Below are 19,487 nucleotides of genomic sequence, written 5' to 3'. Positions count from 1 at the left end.
TATTATTGACTGTCAAATAAATTTATTATTTGAGTGATATAAGAAATTAAAAGAATTATTTAATTTTACAAATTTTGTTGTGACTATTGTTATAATCCTGACTCGGAACCGGCCTGACATTATTAATCATGCCAATATAGTCAAAATTGGCCCTGCCCTAGGGTCACATAATTTATATAGACTTATATGGAAAAAACAAAATTAAATCTTCTTCTTTGAAGAATAGATTTTTGGCATGTACTGTTCTACAAATTTATAATTATAAGTAATGACTGTCGCCAGAGATGGCCCACCCTGGGTGTCACATATTTTACTTAAAAAGAAAGCCAACTAAAGAAAACTTCTTTTAAGAAACTGTATTCACCAGGCTATCTCAGATATTTGGTTTAAACATATTTTTATTCAGATAATATATATACATGTTAATAATTTACAATTTAAGCAGAAAGGAATTGGACCGAGAGCTACAATAGCTCATAGTAGTCCTCTCCTTTAACAAAAGCAATATGTTTACATAATACATGGCTTATCATAATTTTAATTAAACCCTATAAAGAAAAAAAAACGAAGAAAGAATAAAAAAATACAAATACATGTATGCAATTGAAAGAAAATAATAAAGAGAAAGATAGAGAAAAGAGGAGTTTGCGGATGTTTCATTTGTCGTTTTGGTACGAACATCATTTATGGGGAAAAAAACTTGTGTGAACACTATATTGTATGACAACTAGTATATTACATGCAAATGGGGATACTAGTTGCTTGTTTTGAATCAATCTTAAGATGGAGTTTTCTAGTGTATAGTTGTTTTTTGTTTTCAGTAAACATTACGTTATTCCCGATACAAGACTGAGAAAAAGGAGAAAGAAAATCAACACTAGAGGAAAACTATATTTAAGTGCACACCCGGGTATTGACATAAAGTAATCTACAAAATAGTAATTTAAAAAAATCCGCATATATAAATAAGAGATAAAGAGAGAAAAAGATACAAAAAAGGAAAGCATGATGTGGTAAGAATGATTTAAAGGAAGAAATGTTGTTCTTGGATAACATACATTAATTTCAACGAAGTTTTATATAAATACGAGACTTTGAAAGGTATTTAGAAATTTAAAATTACCAATTTCGTTATCTCATTTTCGAGTAAAAAAGCAACAATATTTACTTATACATAATCGTCAACAAGTACTAAAATGCAAACACACACACAGGCACGCACACACGCACGCTCGCACGCACGCACGCACGCACACACACACAAAATCAATAATGTAGTTTGCTTTAAGAAGTCACATCTATGTAAATTGAAATTGCAAGACCAAGTATGAAAAAAAGCAACGATGTAAACTAATACAAATACATCTTTTAACCTTTGCTATCTTTATCATAGTGTTGATTAAGATAACTAAGAAAAGATTCAGTGTAAACATAACTTATACAAAACTTGAAAACTGCAACTGGTCATGATTAACAAAAGTTAGGATTAAAATTACATAAATACTGAAAATTGAATTTATTGTATAAAATAATACATTGCATTTCAGGCAGTCACTTGAGTTAAATAATACGTTATGAGATTTGTAGTCAATTTACGGTAAAATTAAATAAATTTATAATTAAACTTGTCAAATGAAAATAGTATGAATATAAAAGTGTATTTTTCTAAGAACGAATATTTAATCATTACTTTGCATTGCATAATAATGCACAAAGTGGAATAAGAGTATAATGATCTAAACTGAATGAAAACCTTGGATAGCTTAAACTTTCATCACCTGAAATATTAGTAATTTAACAGACACAAACGCAATAGTATTTATCAATGATAAAAAGAATAAGTAATAACTTGTACTATTGCGTAAATGTCAGCCTTTAAAGAGGATTTAACAATATCAGATATTTTAGACAAATCTTCATGTTTTAATATTAATTCACAACTCAGTATGAAACAATCTGAATATTATTAATCTGAGGTGAGCGATCTAGGGTCATCATTTCCCTATTGTTTACAATCAATTATCCAACATTTTTAATACGTTCTTAAACCTAAAAGTATCTACCTTAAAGTTTGTTCTCTGTCAAATCTGTCTTAATGTCCTTTATTAAAGGGGGTACTTTAGTGTAGCTAAGTAGACTGATTCCCAGCCTACGTGTTTTGATTCAAGTGTACAACTTGAATATATGTCACAATGTTTCAACTTACTAGTAGTTCCGTCGCAGATAGTTAGTTCCAAGAAAAAGACTTAAGAGTAATTGATAATACCTATTCCAAGATGTTTACTTGGCGGTGGATAAGATGCAAGTCTTTTAATTAATTCCGGGACTGTTAGTTAATCATGTTTTATGATACAATACTAGTACTATCAATATGAAGCGTACTGCAGAATGATTCAACAATTCATCTTCAATATATATTCGCAATAATGTGCAAACGAAATTACGAGAAATTCTTTAGCAGGTCTATATGAATGACTCAAAACCATCCTGTAGTGTATATGTACGAGGGATGTTCGAAATTTATTGCTTATTTCTATCTGGAGACTTCAAATTTCAAGTTAGCTCAAAAGTGTTCATTTGATGCCCTCGAAGTACTCCCCGTGGCCAGAAATGCAAAGCTTCAGCCGATGTAGACGTCACGGTACGCTGATCTTGGCACAGTACATTGTAATAAGGTACTGATGAATGGCAGATCCAAGTGCCTGTCGGGACTTGTATTTCCGCCCAGCGAGGAAGGATTTCAATTTCGGAAACAAAAAGAAATCACATGGGACAAGGTCTGCAGAATACGGGGGGTGAGGCAAAACAATTACTTTTTTGTATTCATAAACGCTGATACTATTGGGGGCATTGTCATGTAGAAGACGGATATGCTTAAAACCAGTGACAGGGCGTCGATTCTTATAATACTTTTTCAGTTTCTTAACCCATTACTTCATGAGCATTTTGTGAAAAATGGCTGTTTTCATTGAAAAGCCTACCGTTACAAGTTCAAATTGCTATAAAACTATAAAAACTGCTTCAATACTAATCAAACTTGGCACAAATGTTAATTGGACCATTGCCTTTGTAACAACATGCTCAGTCTAAAATTTCCTGTTACCATGGCAACGAGGGGACATCTCAAATTTGCCAAAAATCACTTTTTTGCGTTGATTTTTCCATCAAAATTGATATTAAAATGCTGCAACTTCTCAATGGATTGAGATAGAGTCAAATGCTTTTCAGCGTTGGTTACACGTTACCTTATGATCGATCTGGGGTCATTTTTAGCTTCTCACAAGTCCAAAAAATGTCTTGGCGATATGGGGGACTACCGCCCCCTCCAAATCCCCCCAAACCTCCCCCTTCTGGCGACCCCCTGATGTATCTTTTGGTTGGGGGCCGCGCCGAAAAAGTGGTCACTTTTTTAACAACATTTCTCAAACGAAAACATGTGTATTGGGCCCAAACAGGATATTTTTTACTATTTGTGGCCTTAAAGAGGGTAGGGGTCGAAAGTGCGTTGTTTCGCGTATAAAAGAGGTAAAGGGTTAAGTACTACGTCTTCGAAGTACTTCGCAGTGATACTTTTGCCCTTTTTCACCGGCAACTTTATTGCGACTCCTTCACCAAAGAAGAAAATTGCATACAAAACCTTCTTTGCACTCAAAGACCGTTTGGCAATTATTGGGCGTTTGTTGTGTTAAGTGGCCCATATTTCGTTGCTAACTTTTCTGACGGGCTCAAAATAACGGACCCAAGTTTCATCACCTGTGACGACATGAGCAAGCTGTTTTTTGTCGTATTTTCGAAACATTTGAAGCAGCTTTTGGCCACCTTAACCCGTTGCCTCTTTTGCTCATCGGTCAATAGATGTGGCACCCATCTAGCAGAAACCTTTCTGACTTTCAAATGCTTCTTCAAAATCAAGTGAACCGTTGATAGTGATATGCCTACCTTTCGTGCAATATCACGAACTGTAAATCTTACATCTCCTTCAATGATTTATTTGGAAACGATTTCGTTACGAGATGCAGATTTTGGCCTACCTGATTTTGGTGCATTTTCGATGCACTCTACACCAGACTCTACACCAGACTCAAATTTCTTTTTCCATCGCCTAACTGTGTCATAAGACACACAAGAAGGTCCATAAGCAGAAGAGAGTTCAGTCATCAACTGCTTCAAAGAGCAACCCAGTTTTGAGCGAGCTTTGATGTAAGCCCGTATTTCATCTGTTTTGTCGTCGCTTCTACCAACAATTTTTACTACAGTGTTCAATGACTGCGTTTATTTAAATGACAAATTATATGTCTTACACTAAGTCTAACATGCACATTTATACACCGTTGTGTAGGTATTGAATTACCAAATACAGACATGTATTGGTTTTTATCGTGTCCCACGTGGATCACGAGATAGAGGACAATAAGCAATTCTTTTCGAAAAGCCCTCGTATGTTAAGTTCGCCGAAATTCCAGTGTTTTTGATTTTAATATCCAGCAAAAATACAGCAGGTGAACTGGGTGTGTCGGTGTTTCTCGATAAATATCAGCATTTTAATAATTGGACTTACATTGCACAATGAAATTTAAAAGCATGTTATTTTGATGGTGAAAAAAGCAGAAAAATTCTCAACTTTTTATTACATTTTTATTCATCATTTTTTTACAATTTTAAACAAAATTAATGTCCAACATTTAAAGAAAAGACCATTACTTGTTAAAGTTATTATTTGAAACATCTTTCTAATACATCATTAATATTGCATAAACTTAATTCGGTTAAAGTAATTTGATTACAATAAAACAGCCTTTCATAGGCTAATGGGTGAAAATAGTAAATCAGTCTACGTACGAATTAAAATACCAGAAAATGTATTCATGTGTTGTGAGTTCTCATACAACTGAGTGCCACTCGTTGCACTGTGACATTTCACCCATACCCTGTCGCCCTTTTTAAGATAAACAAATATTTTCGATGAATTGCAGACGTTTGTTTGTGCCTCATAATAATGAGAAGCGGAGTAATAAGTGTTGTTAATCATAATATTAACATACATATGTTTACCAGTGGTGGAAAAGCAGAACTGGTAACTAAAAGAATAAGATCCGCCCACCGGTGCTGTAAAGTATCCATTTGCATTGCTGTATGCTCCGCCCACGTTGACGAGATTTGTTGTAAAGATGAATCTCTCACCACTACTTACACTGTATGTGCTAAGGGCATGCGCGAGAAACACCACTTCAGAGACTGCAAACAAATGCAAACAATTGACCTTCCTTTAACTGTTCATTTTTTAAAACATCTTCATATAATTTATAATACTTACATAAAATTCATTGTAGAAAATATAGACATTACTTTGCTGCATACTGTTTTATTTCATCAATATACGTGTATATGGTTATAAAATGATTTGTTCCTTAATTTGTGACACCTTGGAAAAAAAATGTTCACAGTCTTTCCAAGTGACATAGATACATTTGTACCTTTCCTGTTCAGCAACTTAGAAATATAGAGTATGTTTATTCATTTATTTAAGTCTTAATAACATATATGTATATATCAATCCATATACAATACAGGACAAAAACAATTGGCATACATATATGAAACCAAAAACTAAGTCTTAATAACATATATGTATATATCAATCCATATACAATACAGGATAAAAACAATTGGCATACATATATGAAACCAATCAAATATTTGATTTGCTAGAGACTATTGAAATACATCTTCACATTACAACTTAAAAACTATATCACATCTTTTTATGACTTCTCACTTAATGTTCATATACAGAAAAAAGAAATTAAATTACATCTGAGTTTGTTCTTAATCATAACTTTTGCAAGTCAAAAATCTTGGCAAGTATGTCATATTTGAGTAAAGTTAAAATTCAAACTTTTCTGCCTATCCCATAGAAAACGGCTAAAAATTCAATCATAAACAAATTACTTCAGAGATTACAATTTTTATTTTGCTAAAGTGTATGAAGACCCAGATATTAATTTGTTCTATAACAACAGTAGTTGTGTCAAAATTATGACTTGGCATTGATAAGTATAACTAAAAACAAACTCTCCTTATTTTACTGTTCTAAACTAAACTTATTTCTATATATATATATATATATACACACACACACACACATAATCGAAATGCTATGACCTATAAAAGTTTTGTTAAAGTTAATCTATTTCTATGTTTGTTGTTCTTTTTTATAAATTAAAACTTAGAATATAGTTTAAAACCGAATTTAATATAGTTTATAATGCTCGACATTACAAAATGATCTAAACAGTAAAAGCACATGACTGATCTGATCAGACATATGGATTATTAACAAGGTTTTCTAGAGCAAGATATAGTATAATTATCACAAGTGCACCAGATATTTAAATATACATTCGCTTTGAATGTTTGACTTATTATGCAATATTATACTCTAGGTCAGGACTATTGTTTTATTTGTTTTATTTTCTTTTATTTATTTTTATATCAGATTCAGTAAACTATTAGACTGTTTTTGTGTGTTTATTCTTTTTGTTTTCACTTGCCTCTTTCGGAATACTTTTCATATAAATATTATATTTTTATTGATTATGAAAGAAACAGTTTGCGAAATTATTGAAATGCAGATAGATAGATAGATAGATAGATAGATAGATAGATAGATAGATAGATAGATAGATAGATAGATAGATAGATAGATAGATAGATAGATAGATAGATAGATAGATAGATAGATAGATAGATAGATAGATAAATACTTTTATTTCCTCCAGTATTTGAAGAGCTGATATGTTAATTGTTATTTAATGGTCTGAGACTTTTACGATAATTCGGACAAGTCAGCTGACTATTACATCATATCTATGACAATATGACTATTATAATGAATTTAATCTAAAACAATTTATTTTAAATTTATTAATCTGAATATCTGTTAGACATTTTTTTTGACAGCCGGCCTGACATAAGTCTAAATTGAATTATTTTTATTGGTTGAATCGGCAATCTAATAATTGAAAAAGCATTTTTATTGGTTGATTCATTAATTTGTTGTTTAATGATTGTATTTTCGTTGATTAACTATTGAACTCATTTTAGATAGTGATTCTTTTCAGAACTTTTCAGATAGTCAGACAGAAAAGATGTTAAATTAAAACTTTAAGGCGATGGTGCGGCAATTAGCTAAAGACTATTACGAGGGGTGTTCAAATATGTATGTAACTGAGCCAGTATCTCGCTTTTTACCACGTTTTGCACTAACTATGTACATGTATCGCATAGATGGCTGATGGCTGTGTAAGCTCTCAATTGATACAATACGTATGTAAATCAGTTTAGACAAGCTTTGACAATAGCTCGATTAACGCTTTCTACTCGTGTATACTAAAGCTCAAATGGTTTGGGAAAAGGTCGCCTTCCACTGACCAAATACGATCTTATTATCAAGAACCGCTGTATTCTTGCTATACAGGCAAAACAACATATTTAATGAAATATATCATGATTATGGGAACGATGAACGTCAAACGGTTGTGTAAGAAATTTAAAGGTGGTATGGATTCAGTAAAGGATGCACCTCATGCAAGCCGTCCGAAAACTGCAACTTCGCCAAAACTGCGTGGAAAAGTAAAAGGATTTTATTGCTACTGATGCCAGATTTACAACTAGATATTAAGCTAAATGCGTTTGGTATCACTGTAGGAGCCACTCATACAATTCCCTCAGACGTGAATTAAAAATGAGAAGGATAAGTGCCAGATTGATACCCCATCTCCTTACAAAAGAGCAAAAACTTTTCCGGGTAAGAATCTCAAAACAATTGTTGAAACAGTTTCCTAATTGCAACAATCGATCTTTCGAAAATATCACCACTGGCCTGGCGATAAGACGTGGGTTCTCTCCTTTATGAGCCCAAGCGAAAGATACATAACAAAATATGGGCAACCAAGGAAGTCAAAGATCTTCCATAGCAAGACGCACATGGAACGTCAAAAAAGGTAATATATGTAAGTTTCTTTACCAATCAAGGTCCAGCCATTCAATTTCCGTTCCAAAGGGTAAATCTGTAAATGCCAAGTTGTATAAAGGCAAGGATCTTCATAAATTAAAGAAATATTTAAAAAATCGTCGACCAGCAACTGGTCTCTATTGGGTCAGGTATTGCTTTACAATGCTTCGTCACACAAAGTGGCAATTGTACGAGAATATCCGAGACAGGAAAAGGTTGTCGAGGTACCTCACCCTCCTTTTTCGCCAGATCTTGCCCCTTGTGACTTTATTCAGTTTCCGAGTCTCAGAAAACACCTTGCTGGAAGAAAATATCAAACGCAAAAAATCTCTGTTGGGCTATTTTCCAGTGTCTGAACTGTATACCTCGAAAAGATTATGAAAACACGTTTAAAAATTTGACTGAAATACTAAAACATTGTATATCACATGGTGGTGAGTATTATTAAGGATTGAGATAATTATTTTGGCACTTCTGAAAATTCACCCAGTTTTGCATTCATATTTGAACACCCTTCGTAAAACCGGTGAGTTTGTGCTTGATATATCATAACCTAAATGATACAGAATTTACTAATCAGGATCAAATTGATTGTTTATGATATATACCTATATAGCTAACTTGCCCTAGCGACCAAGCCTATCAAGAAACTTTAGCCATTAACAACCACTTTAAATTCACCCCAATCACTTTGTCTCACTCTCTCTCTCTCTATATTTAATGTATTAAGCGACTTTGTTCCACCCGACCAGAGACCACTAATAAGTCTAATTGATCGCGACTACTTTTACCAATGGCGCTTTATGCAAACACAAATGTCAACAATCAAAGCACATGTCAGAGCCATTTATTTCAAATTCGAGTAGTGGAGAAGTATAAACAGAAAGCAAATAACTTAAAAGAACTTTATTCAGTTCGAGAATTTACAAATAAATTTCATCTCAATTTAAAAGTTTATTTTCTAAATCCTGAGGAATTATTATAGTGAAATATGTCTGCCAAGAGTTAAACACGTTATTTAATATAAATTACTGAAATTTATGCGATTAACTAGTTTTGTTGTCTATTAAACAGTTAAATGACGAATAATAAAAGTTATCAGGGTTCTTAAAAACGGCCTACAGCTTTAAACATATCTGAGGGATGGGTATCTAGAAAATAGAAATTTGAATATTTGTACACATTTGTAACCGACTAGCTAGCTAGCTAGCTAGCTAGCTAGCCAACTCACCCACACACTCACACACTAACTTACTAACTAACTAACAAACTCACTCACTCACTCACTCACTCACACACTCACACAATACCTAACGAACATGAAAGTTTAGTTGATAAACAAATAATTATATATCACATGTTTTTAACAGGTACGTGTTGGGAGATTTGTCAAATACACACTATATATATAAGCTGACAATTATTTTTTATCTGGTAAGTGAGTTTGCAAGTTTAATATATATTCGTCATTGAACTGTTAAACATTTATCTAGTGAATTGCACAGATATCTTTTGTTTACCTCATTCACACGAAAACAAACAAGTTAGTAATATGAATAATGTGATAATTGACTGTTTAACTGTTGCCAGAAATATGACACTCTAGATCATGGTTATAACAGACAAGACGATGATGAGCATAGGGAAGTATTTAAGCCATGTTTACATGTATATATGTATTTATCTGGGGTTTGCATATTATGACGACATGGAAAACATTGACACAAAACTTAAATAACGTTATAACAGCTAGATACGAGTTAAAGCGCCAGAAAAAAATGTCCTGTAACTTTGACTCTCAGATGATATTGTTGTACTTCCTCCAACGCAAGTTATCCAGACGCGTTCGCCTTTATGTAAGTATACATCGATGTCGGTTGACTGACAAACGGTAGCATACGCATCATAAAAATCAATTATTGAGTATACCTTACTTTCAACCATAAACTTTAAATAAATATGCTGCCCAGTCGTATGGCAAATATTAATGCTGAATGAATATGACCCATTCAATGGGGCAGTGAACTTTCCAGTAGAACTGCTATATGCTCCTCCTTCGTTAAACAGAATAGTGGGAAATACTAGATCCTGACCAGATCGTGGTGTTGTATCTGTGACACCATGAGCAAGGAAGACAATAACTGCAATCAGAGAAACACCAACGAATAAGGAATAGGATAAAACAACATAATCATCATGAAATAAATCAACAGCACAATTAGTAAAGACACAGCAATTTCTTAACAAAGATAAATCTCAGGGCAACACCACATAAATCATGAAGCAGATAAAACACTCACGTTTCAAATTGAATTTTACCTTATAGTTATAATCTGGTCAGGAAAACAAGTCTGATAAACAAGAATGTCAGCGATGTCTCAAGAACAGATCCCATATTTATTCATGACAAAGCTTCCATCAAGTCTGGACATTAGAAAGCGATGATGATATCAATTATGAATGAATGTAATAATTAACTCAACCCTTCAAAAAGATGAAATAGTTACATCATACTGGTAAACGATGGTCTCTATCCGTGAAACCGAGTGGAGTAACTTATTCAATTTGGATCCAAATTGACAGATGAGTTAACATTCAAGGAATGACTAGGAATTATCAGTACCTATGGACTCTTTTGAAAGGCACTGCTTCAAAAGCTGGGCTATTTAATAATCTTTCTGGCTAATGACTGTCATTTGTTATTGCTCGTAAGGTACTTAGATATACCCAAATGTATTTAAGAGTAGTTTTTATGTGATAGGAAATGTAATTAAACTATTAAGAATCTTTTCAAAAATTGAAGTGTCGCTGTTTAGTGATCAAGAGAGTAAATGTGATGTATTTGATAACTATTGTTATTTGAGTCATCAATTTCAGCTTTGTTTTTTTGTTATAAACAGGCCTAGTAAAGCCTTACTTTATAGAATATTTGTATGTACTGACTACTGAATCATGTTAGGAATCTTAATTTCGTTTTCAACATCATTAAACTTGAGAGTAGTCTGTACCACTGGTCATTATAATAGTGAACGTATTTTTTTACGTATCCCTAATTTGGTTTAAATTATTTACATGCTAAAGTTTTTAGATTAGGCTTAATAATCGAATAGTAAATATATATTATACAGTCCCCTCCAAAAGTTTCCGGACAAACGTTTTTTATTGAAATATATACTCTATGTAATTTGCTTATTTTATAAATCTGAAACAACAGAAGTACCTTAAAAAAGGTGGGATAAAGAAAGATAATAAATTAACATAATTTGTTTGCAAAAAGTCATTATATGTGTAAAAAATATTTTCCCCCTAAACCCCATGTTTTTTGTGGTACATTTGAAAACTTGAAAGTGACATTATGCTCATATTTCAATAATAAAGTTGAGCCGAACTGACTATATATTTCAATGTTCAAATGGCAATCGACAAAAAGTTTATATTGAAAAACGTTTTGGATAACATTTAAAATCTGCCTAAAATATAAAAAGACTGCCCCAGTCTTTTTAGGAACTGAACATTACAGGTAAATTCTAATGGATATTTAAGAAAAAATCGTTTGGATCCATGCGTTGTTTATTTTAATGTGAAATAATTGTTTTTATTAACAGGAATTATGGCAGAATGAAAACTTATTTTGACGTTCACCTGTTCAGTCATTTATACACTTAGATGGGCATAATGTCACTTTAACCATAAAGTGAAGTGTAGAGGACATTAATTCCAAAATCAGAAAAAAATGTAATGAGTATAATAACATGTAATGGCTATAAAAGTATCTATCTATCTTTATTTTGGTAAGGTAAAAATAAAAAAACCAATATCTATTCTTGGATTTCTTTCCTCTTATTAAAACAAATATAATTGATCGGTTTTATGTTTCCGTAACATTTTGTAAAACATACTAAAGAAGGAAGTTTTTTTTCGGAGGCAATGACAACAAGATTCTATCAAAGGCAGGACTTTCGTTTCAACTCATGTCATAAGTCAGCAGCATTTAAAATTCCTTTTTTACAATTCATTTCTTTTGGTTTTTTTTGTTGTTGTCGTGGTCTTGTTTTGTTTTTTAATTGAAAAAAAAACTAGACAAAATGAAATAGCAATAGCATAGTGCAAATGAAATCGGAAGGTATATTCACTATTTATGTGTTAAAGACATGATTCGAGATATTGATGCTTATAAACGATAACAAGAGGAGACTTTTTAAAAGATTCTTTGCCGAGATATTGCAAAATTTATTCCAGATTTTTGTATGCATTAAGAAATGGTAGAAGTGCATGTTTTATTATGTTATAATAGCAGTTATTACGTGTGCAGATTCATAGTTGTGATGCAGGGCTCTCAGTAGCAGGGTTAGGCCAACAAATTGTTCTACAAGTTGATGTATAATATGAGCGAAATCCCGACCAAGAACGAAAGGTACTGCAGAATCTGTATTTTGGATGTTGAAATATCTAATGTTTCTGAATCTCACAAGTCGATTACTCTTCGAGCAAAGTTTAAATGAGGCAAAACAGATGTAAATACTCCAAAGAAAGCATTCTATTCCATCTCCAACACTCAAAGATATGTAATCCTCGAATAATAACCTGAGATATAGGGGTCGCACTTTTTTACAGTTGTCATAAGTGACTTACATACTGCTGTAAAAATAAACAGTATGAAAACCAAACCATCAAGAGAAATTTAGAATGCATTTTCATATGCTGCATTTTCCCCTTAAATATAATTATTATGATTTCTCCTTGAATTTCAAGTTACTTACCGCATTGTTTCTGGTTGCAATCTTCCATCTCTGTCACTGGTCCAGCACAATATTGTCCATGTAGAGATGGTGATGGATTTGTACAATTTCTGAATCTTGATCGCAAACCTCCATCACATGTTGCCGAGCAAGTTGTCCACGTTCCCCAAGTAGACCATCCTCCGTCTGTGTTTTCAATAAAATGTTTATATTAGAAAAATAATATCAATTATATCATATTTGTTGCAATAAGTCAATCCTTGTGTCAAAATAGCAAGGGTACAGTTATAATCGCTCAAAACAAACCTTGTATTTTATTTCTAGTTCTTCTTTCGTAATTATATATCATGTTTACCGGGACTCTATATAGCCAAAATACTAATGTAAAAACTCAAAATTTATGATCATCGTCCTAAACGCAATTGTAGCCTTATTTATCACGGTTATATGACTTACTTGTACATGGACCTTGCATACATATTTTGTATTCCAATGGATCTCCGAAGCAATGATCTCCAAAGCGTGAAGGATAAGGATTTGTGCAATTACGAACCCTTCTCTGTACCCCAACATCGCATGTTACTGAGCATGCGCCCCAATTTTCCCATCCTGTCCATCCACCGTGAACTTAAAAGGAATACATTTTGAAGTTACAATTTTATTTTGCAATTTTAATTCACATGGCTTTGATTTATAGTCACGACAGCAAGTTATTTTCACATGGCCGATGGAACTTGGTGGGGTCGTACTATGGTATGGTATCGATAAACGGTATGTCCGCCGGTCCGTAGATAATTTGTTTTCGCAGATTTACTTTTGAAGGATTTCAATAATTGTGTAAATATTTTTAGCATGTAAGAATTCTATTTAAAAACGCAGATCAAAGTTGATTTTCGTGTGCAATCAACTTATTTTTGAAGGTACATTTTGTATAATGTAGAATTTCGGACATACATTTTTCGAAGCCTTTTAACCAATTTCATGTTAAATTATTGGTTTCCTTGGGATAATTTTTAAGGATTATGTTTGTATTTGACAAGTGAGTATGTTATATCAAAATACATGCAAAGTTTGTTTTTCGCAGCAATGAATTAAGGAGTCATTCTTCTTTTTAAGCAAATTTATATCAGATTATTGGTTTCTATAGCAAAGCTTTTAAAGGATTTCAATAATTATGTTTATATTTTGCAAGTAAGTAATGTTAATATGTCAAAAACAGGTTAAGTTTGATTTTCACTGCAATCAACATATTATTGAAAGAGTTTTGCCAGAATTAAAACAGAATATATGTAAAAAGTATTGTAACTTTTTAAGAATTTATCTTAAAGGCATATTTTTGTCTGTGATACCTTCTTTTGAATATGCTATCAGGAATATGTTGCTCCGCCTGAGTGATTTTCTTGTTAGGTAATGATACAGTTTTGATACTTGTTTGGACATGTTGGATGTTGCACTTTTTCATTATCCCTTATGTACAGACTCAATCAAACTGAGTCTACAATTTTCATGTAATTTTGCTGGTTTTTAATGCTTCCGGGGGATCACTTTTTTCCCCAGATTTTTATCATAAAAATACATTAATATAATCTAGATAGACTTGTTCCTCACTTGAAGTCTGATAAATCGTTGGGCACAGTAACAATTACATCAATGTTTGAACATGAGACAAAGAAAAACTACGTGAACATACCTATCACAGTCTTGCAAGGATGTGAATTAATTTTCAACTATTAAATTTATTGTTCATGAAATATTCAAAGTGAACGATAGCTTACTAGGACATGGCTGGTTTAAACATGTTTTTGTATCTGTTTTATTTCCAACACAGTCAAGGCCATGGTGCGCAGGTGCAGGGTTAGTACATGTTCTTTTTCTTGTCTGCAGCCCTTTTTCACATGTCACGTCACAAGCCGACCATTGCGACCATTCTGCCCAGTTTCCATCCACTTAAGCAAAACAAAAAACAAAAAAAAAAACATACATATAGCTCTAAATTGTTTAATAGTATGTACATTTACGTTTTTAATATCAAGAAAAATGCCAATACTTATTAACAATAATATTACACGAATTTGGTAACAAAACCACCGTTCAAAGTATTTAAATTTAGCTTTATTTGTCTAGCTTTGAAACAGAAGAGTACTAATCTATGCATAATCGTAATTATTTTCTGCATACTCTAGTTTTTGATTGTTTAAGTAAAATGCCCAGTAGAAAACACTCAAATATCATAGACAAAACATAACAAGAAAATGTAACCTGAAAATATACGAAGAAAATGTTTCAAAGTATATTTACCTAATGTACAGAGGCCGCAGAATTTCGGACAGACATTTTTCGAATGCTGAATGTCTTTGCATATGTTGAACATTGCATTTAAGTAAGCACAATCTACTTTCACATCGTCCATACACGTTGTAGCTGAAATTTTAACGTAATATTATGATGAAGTCTGAATTTATCACAACCAATATTACAAATTAAAATAGGAAACCCATGAAAATGCGATTACATTTTGTAAAAAAGGAATGTTAAAAAATCAAAATTTGGACAAAAGATGTTAATAAGGTCAAGGTTAATAAGTATGTATTAGTTTTTATTAAAGTTATGCGTATACATTATTTGTATCACTTATTTAAAACTGAAATATCATTGTTTATATAACTTGTAACCTACTTCTGATTCCTTTTTCACTTAAAAGTAATTACAAATTTTAAATAGGATGTTTCAAGTACATTTTACTTTTCAAATATTGTTGATATTGTTTTAGGTTGTGGTGATAATATTGTGTTCAAAGTTATCTTTGTAACGGTAATTTGCTGTCCTTATTGTCTCTTAAATGTTTATGTTTTCTATATTTTCTTTTAGTATAATTATATTCTATTATTTTGTTTCGATCATTTTCATTTGTATTTCGGTCCACTTTGGCCTAGGACAAAAGTTTGAATTGATACAGTCACTGTTTGCCTTTTAATTTTTTTTTTAATTATTTAAGGAATCTGAAGCAAAATTAATAGATTTTATTAATCAAGATATAACCATTAATATGCTCATCAGTCTTGTTTATTCACATACACACATATATAGTATATGCCAGTAAAGTAGCTTCATACCAAGGGTAATAAATGAAATTTAGAAAAAAAGCAGTTTATTCTATTTACTCTTTGTGCTAACTTAGATCTACAAAAGGAACTTACGTTTAAAGTGGATACATAGTTGATAGTTACATCTCTCTGTACTGCAGCATTCATGGCAGCTCGTTTCTCGTTCACTAACGTCCCGACCAACAATTCCTGATTGAATACCGCATTGCTACATACATGTATAAAACATTAGATACATTTATGCTATAACATGAGTTAAAAGAACTTCATGATGAAATATCATAATGCACTTACAGACATAGAATTATTCCTATGTCACATCTTTCTCTTACATGTCTTTAAAGTGGGTCTCAAGTTACGCATTTGCATATCACCTCAGCCATTGGCTTTTATTTAAGACCTTCGTAAATAAATATTTACTTGTTTACTGATATGTATCATGAAATGATTCAAAGTTTGAACAAATAATTATAAAAAACTCTTTTGCTCAAACTATGAATGCAAACATACAAGCTAAAACAGTGCTATTTTACTCTTTCAGAACCTTGAATGGTTTAGAAATGGAAACTTTCAACGAAAATTTATGCTCTATATTGTTTCCCATCAACATCTTCTATCGTAAAGATATTATAACTGGTTATTAACATGTACTAACGAACCTTATATCAAACCTAGTTCATTAGAATGACTTATAAACTTACTTCGTTATTAGTGCAGCCCATTGTTAACTTTGTGTCTTGTCCAGATGTAAAGGAGTTTGTATAACATGACTACAAGTAACAAAAATATTTTAAAATGACAAACGTACATTTTAATAACATGAGAAACTTTTATTTTTTAATTTTGTGTTCTTTTATTTAAACAAGATTGAATTATTTAAATAGTAACGTAAACATAACTTTATTTTTAGTTGGGTTTCATTTAACACCAACAAAGTTCAGGTCATATGGCGACTGGAGGAAGACCAAAGGTGCCCTTCTGTGCATTGTGTCAGGCACGAACGGGCACCTGAGTAAAACAACCTTCAAGACAAATCTTTGCATATGAAGAGAACGTTATCGGCTTTTCTATTGACTTGATTAAGGTATTACCACCCTAATGGGCACTATAGTGAACTAAACAATTGACATCATAGGTCAGATATATACCTTAAAGTACACCTGTATGCAAAATTTAAACAAAGTTTACCGTACGGAAATCAAGTTATGGCCACTTTTCTGTATTCAAGCTAGGATGTTATGACGGTGCCTTTTTTTAGAAATGAGGAACGTTTAAAAAATCAGTGCAACAACATTCTAATGAAAAATGTTTTCCCATTGATTTTTGGTAAGAAACAAATAGAACTATTCAGCTAACAATCCACATCAGCAAAATTATGGTTTCTACTTCAAATTTATGAAATCTGTATAAAAAGGTTACCCTACCCCACCCATTTTTACCACGTGTCTGACCATTTTCCTACTTAGGGAGCCTAATTTTAAAAAAAATCCTTAAAATTTACCCAAATGAGTGCCTGTTTTCAAAGTTTCCCTAATTTTTTAAAGAAGTATATTGGTTGATCTTGTAAAATATGAAATACTTTTACTTTCTAGTTTTAATTTTATGACACTTTGAAAATATCAGGTACCATATTTATTACTAGATTTAGCATAATTTAGCCAATAAATACCTATATAAATTAAAAAATCAAAATTAAACAATATAAGGGTAAGAGTCTGTTATAGAGTTTACACAGAAACATAGAGCTTGTAACCCATAGATATAATAAAAAGACATCGGTTTTTGTTTTTAATTATGTTTAAGAATAAGTGAAGGTGACGAATTAAGAAGATATGATGATATAATACCTGTCCAGTTCGACATTGCGTTGTTGATATACAGTTGTTGACTGATGACACACCCGAACATGAGTAGCATTCCAGACAATCTGAGTATTAACAATATGTAACGACTATTTACTTTTTATAACAACATGTAGATATGTTAATCATATTTATTAACCAACTTTCTTTGATTTTTTAGAGATATGTCATCGGTTGGGTAGTTCTATTAATCCACTGTTGATCAGTTACCCAGTCAATAAATTGGTCCATGGTTCAGATTAATTTAGATTTGAATACGTATCTCATTTTATAAATTAAATTGATGAAAGTATTAAACTTTAAAATAAAATACAAACCGACTATGCTCAGTGTTCCAAGTAGAACGAGGAAAGGTAAATCTGAAACAAAATTAACAAAACTTTGAAGTTGATTATAAATAATATATGTTAATTTTAAAAAAGAGCCGAAGCAACTTTTCAATTACTAGAAGTTAATAATAATAAAAAATTGTTTGATTTAACTCCACATTTACAAATCGAAAAATACTTTGTTATGCCACGTTTTCATTTCTTCTATATGATTATTATTTCTTTTTTTTAATATGATATCTTTAACAACAAGTACACTTGTAGGATCTGTTGAAAAAGACATCCATCGAGAACTAAGACAACATAACCGAAAGGTTTGTCTCTGACGGTAAGAGAACATCTTACAACCACCCTAGCACGGTTTATAGCAATATTTATTATTCAACACTTTGAGCAAAGAAATCTATGATCCTGAAGATTTTTTTTTAAATGGATAGAAACAATATGAAAACAGAGCAATTTTATGCACATGCAATTAAATAATTGTTTCAAATAAATTGTATATAAAGAAAATTTCAGATTAAACAGAATCAAGTGGGGGTTTTTTTGTATAGAAACGTTTTTATAAAAGATTCATAAAATGACTTCAAAGATAGATTAAAACAAATTTTAGTTTGTCAAATATAACACTAATAAAATCATTATGCGTTGTAAAAGATCTCTTTTGAAAATTCGAAACGATGCATGTGTACATAAACTTTCGTATTTCTAAGCATTTTTATAATGAAATCAAGAACACTTCATGCTTAAACAAGTACACTAAGTTTTTTCCCTAAATTACACCGTAAAATACTTAACAATCACTATATAAAAGTACTTAAATTAATAAAAAAAATAGAATAATAAAATCTCTTAAATAATAAAATCTCTAAATTAGTAAAACAATAAAATCTCTTTCAGAGTATTTAAAATGATAAAATCTCTAAATAATAAAATATCTAAAACAATAAAATTTCTATCAAAGTATTTAGAATAATAAAATAATCGAATCTCTACGAAATAAAATCTCTAAAATAATAAAATGTCTAAAATAAAACAATATTTAAATCGCTAAAATAATAAAAATTTCTATCAAAGTACTTACATAATGAATGCATATTTCGCTGAGTATTCTTCTTAAGTTTGTCAAAGTCTTCCTTCCATCTCGTGAGCAGAAATAAAGCTCCTTGAGATTTTTTTTCTAATATATACTCAAAATATTGCTCTACATTGATAAGGCCATATAAAAAGAGGGTCGTTCATTTGATTTTATTTCAAGTTAAATTTATATGTAAAGCTTCATAGTATAATCCTTCATTTTTGTAACCTCAAAATCCAATAATAAGTTTACCCTAACACCACTAAGACGCTGAAATTTGCAGTGATGAGAAAACATAAGCAAAACACTTAAGCAAATGAAAACCACTTAAGTATTCTTAAATAAATGGCAGTACAAATTC

General features: G+C 31.5%; 1 protein-coding gene across 1 annotated transcript; it reads right to left on the bottom strand.

Moving 5' to 3' along the window:
- Positions 1-4,627: 4,627 nt before the first annotated feature.
- Positions 4,628-19,179, bottom strand: LOC132748480 (A disintegrin and metalloproteinase with thrombospondin motifs adt-1-like). Its single transcript, XM_060738111.1, has 10 exons — positions 19,133-19,179; positions 18,037-18,078; positions 17,705-17,784; positions 16,559-16,627; positions 15,951-16,065; positions 15,052-15,174; positions 14,529-14,699; positions 13,210-13,380; positions 12,775-12,939; positions 4,628-5,235 (listed from the first exon to the last, which is right to left on the bottom strand). The coding sequence occupies exons 1-10, from the start codon at positions 19,143-19,145 to the stop codon at positions 4,832-4,834; spliced, it is 1,353 nt and encodes a 450-aa protein (XP_060594094.1). The 5' UTR covers positions 19,146-19,179; the 3' UTR covers positions 4,628-4,831.
- Positions 19,180-19,487: the final 308 nt, after the last annotated feature.

The sequence above is a fragment of the Ruditapes philippinarum genome, unplaced genomic scaffold, assembly GCF_026571515.1.
Source record: "Ruditapes philippinarum isolate M1 unplaced genomic scaffold, ASM2657151v2 ctg4070_1_1_1_1, whole genome shotgun sequence".
Classification (NCBI taxonomy): Eukaryota; Metazoa; Mollusca; class Bivalvia; order Venerida; family Veneridae; genus Ruditapes; species Ruditapes philippinarum.
Note: the sequence above shows the minus strand (reverse complement) of the source record. Positions and strands in the feature narration are given on the sequence as shown.